Source organism: Octopus bimaculoides, chromosome 17 (assembly GCF_001194135.2).
Source record: "Octopus bimaculoides isolate UCB-OBI-ISO-001 chromosome 17, ASM119413v2, whole genome shotgun sequence".
Lineage (NCBI taxonomy): Eukaryota > Metazoa > Mollusca > Cephalopoda > Octopoda > Octopodidae > Octopus > Octopus bimaculoides.
Genome location: NC_068997.1, coordinates 28488047 through 28489296, shown reverse-complemented (window position 1 = coordinate 28489296; position 1250 = coordinate 28488047). Strand labels below are relative to the sequence as shown.

At 38.7% G+C, this 1250-nt stretch overlaps 1 protein-coding gene across 1 annotated transcript in view; it reads left to right on the top strand.

Annotated features, from left to right (window-relative positions):
- Positions 1 to 1250, top strand: part of LOC106870683 (GPI ethanolamine phosphate transferase 1) — a 49019-nt gene that overhangs the window by 18128 nt on the left and 29641 nt on the right. The window contains exon 10 of the mRNA XM_052974141.1: positions 810 to 869. Within this exon, the coding sequence (XP_052830101.1) occupies positions 810 to 869 (60 nt within the window). The remainder of the gene's footprint in view (positions 1 to 809; positions 870 to 1250) is intronic.

The window sequence follows — 1250 nt, the reverse complement described above, 5'->3', positions numbered from 1 at the left end:
CACAAGGCCTGAAATTTTGTGGGAGGGGACTAGTCGATTATATCAACTTCATTGTTTTACTGGTACTTAATTTATTGACCCCAAAAGGATGAAAGGCAAAGTCAACCTTGGCAGAATTTGAACTCAGAACATAGTAACAGATGAAATACCACTAAGCATTTTGTCTTGCGTGCTAATGATTCTGCCAGCTTGCCACCTTCAATAATAATAATAATAATAATAATAATAATAATAATAATAATAATATCAAGAGCACTCAGAGAGCGCAAACCTCTGACAAGGCAACACCAAATTCCTCTCAATTATGAGCCAGAAATGATTTTTAAAATGAGAATATTTTAAATTAACTCGATTGCTCTCACAAACGAGAATATTAAAGATGAACCCGACTGCTCTCAAGAATTAAGTAAAAAAAAACAGGGAAAATAATCCAGAATCCTTGTCTGGTACTGGATTGATCCCAAAATCTAATCAATTCATGCCAGTCACAAGGCCAAACATATCTGAAAGTTTCATCCGAATCCATCCAGCAGTTCTTGAGATATCTTTTCCACAGACAAACAAACAAACACAACTAAGGTAAGTGTGTAAGTGACCACATAGGCATAAGCCCCACGTGTCAAGTTTCATGAAGGTCTGTTGGATAGATTCGGAGGAATTAAAGTAACAAATTCACAAACGCACAAATTTGCCATTTATTACACATAGAAGCATATGCACACATGCGAGTACGCATGTACTCACAAACACACACACACACACACACAGATTACCATATATGTAACTCTGATTTTATTTTGATTTTGTAGGCTGACATTGCTCCTTTGATGTCTTCACTGATCGGTGTCCCTTTCCCAATGAACTCCGTGGTAAGTTCATTTCATCCTCTTCTTCCTCCAACCTCTCCACACAATATCACCATCCTCATCATTTGATGTCTTCTGACCCATGCTGACATGGGTTGGACAGTTTGACATTTGCTATGGGTCCAAGGAGATATTATTGGTTCATTCTCACTCTCCCTTACGTCCAAGAAGCCTCGTGGCTCCTGCAACAAGAACCTGTTTAACCCCAATCTTTTCTCTTGTACCTTGACCTCCACCTAGCACAAAGCTCACCACCACCACCACCACCACTCTGATTTTGTAGACTTATGAGCTGCATGGTAACCACACTAGTGCCACTGGCACTAAAAGAGCACCTAAAACACTCTGTAAACTGGTTGGCATATATATATATATATATATATA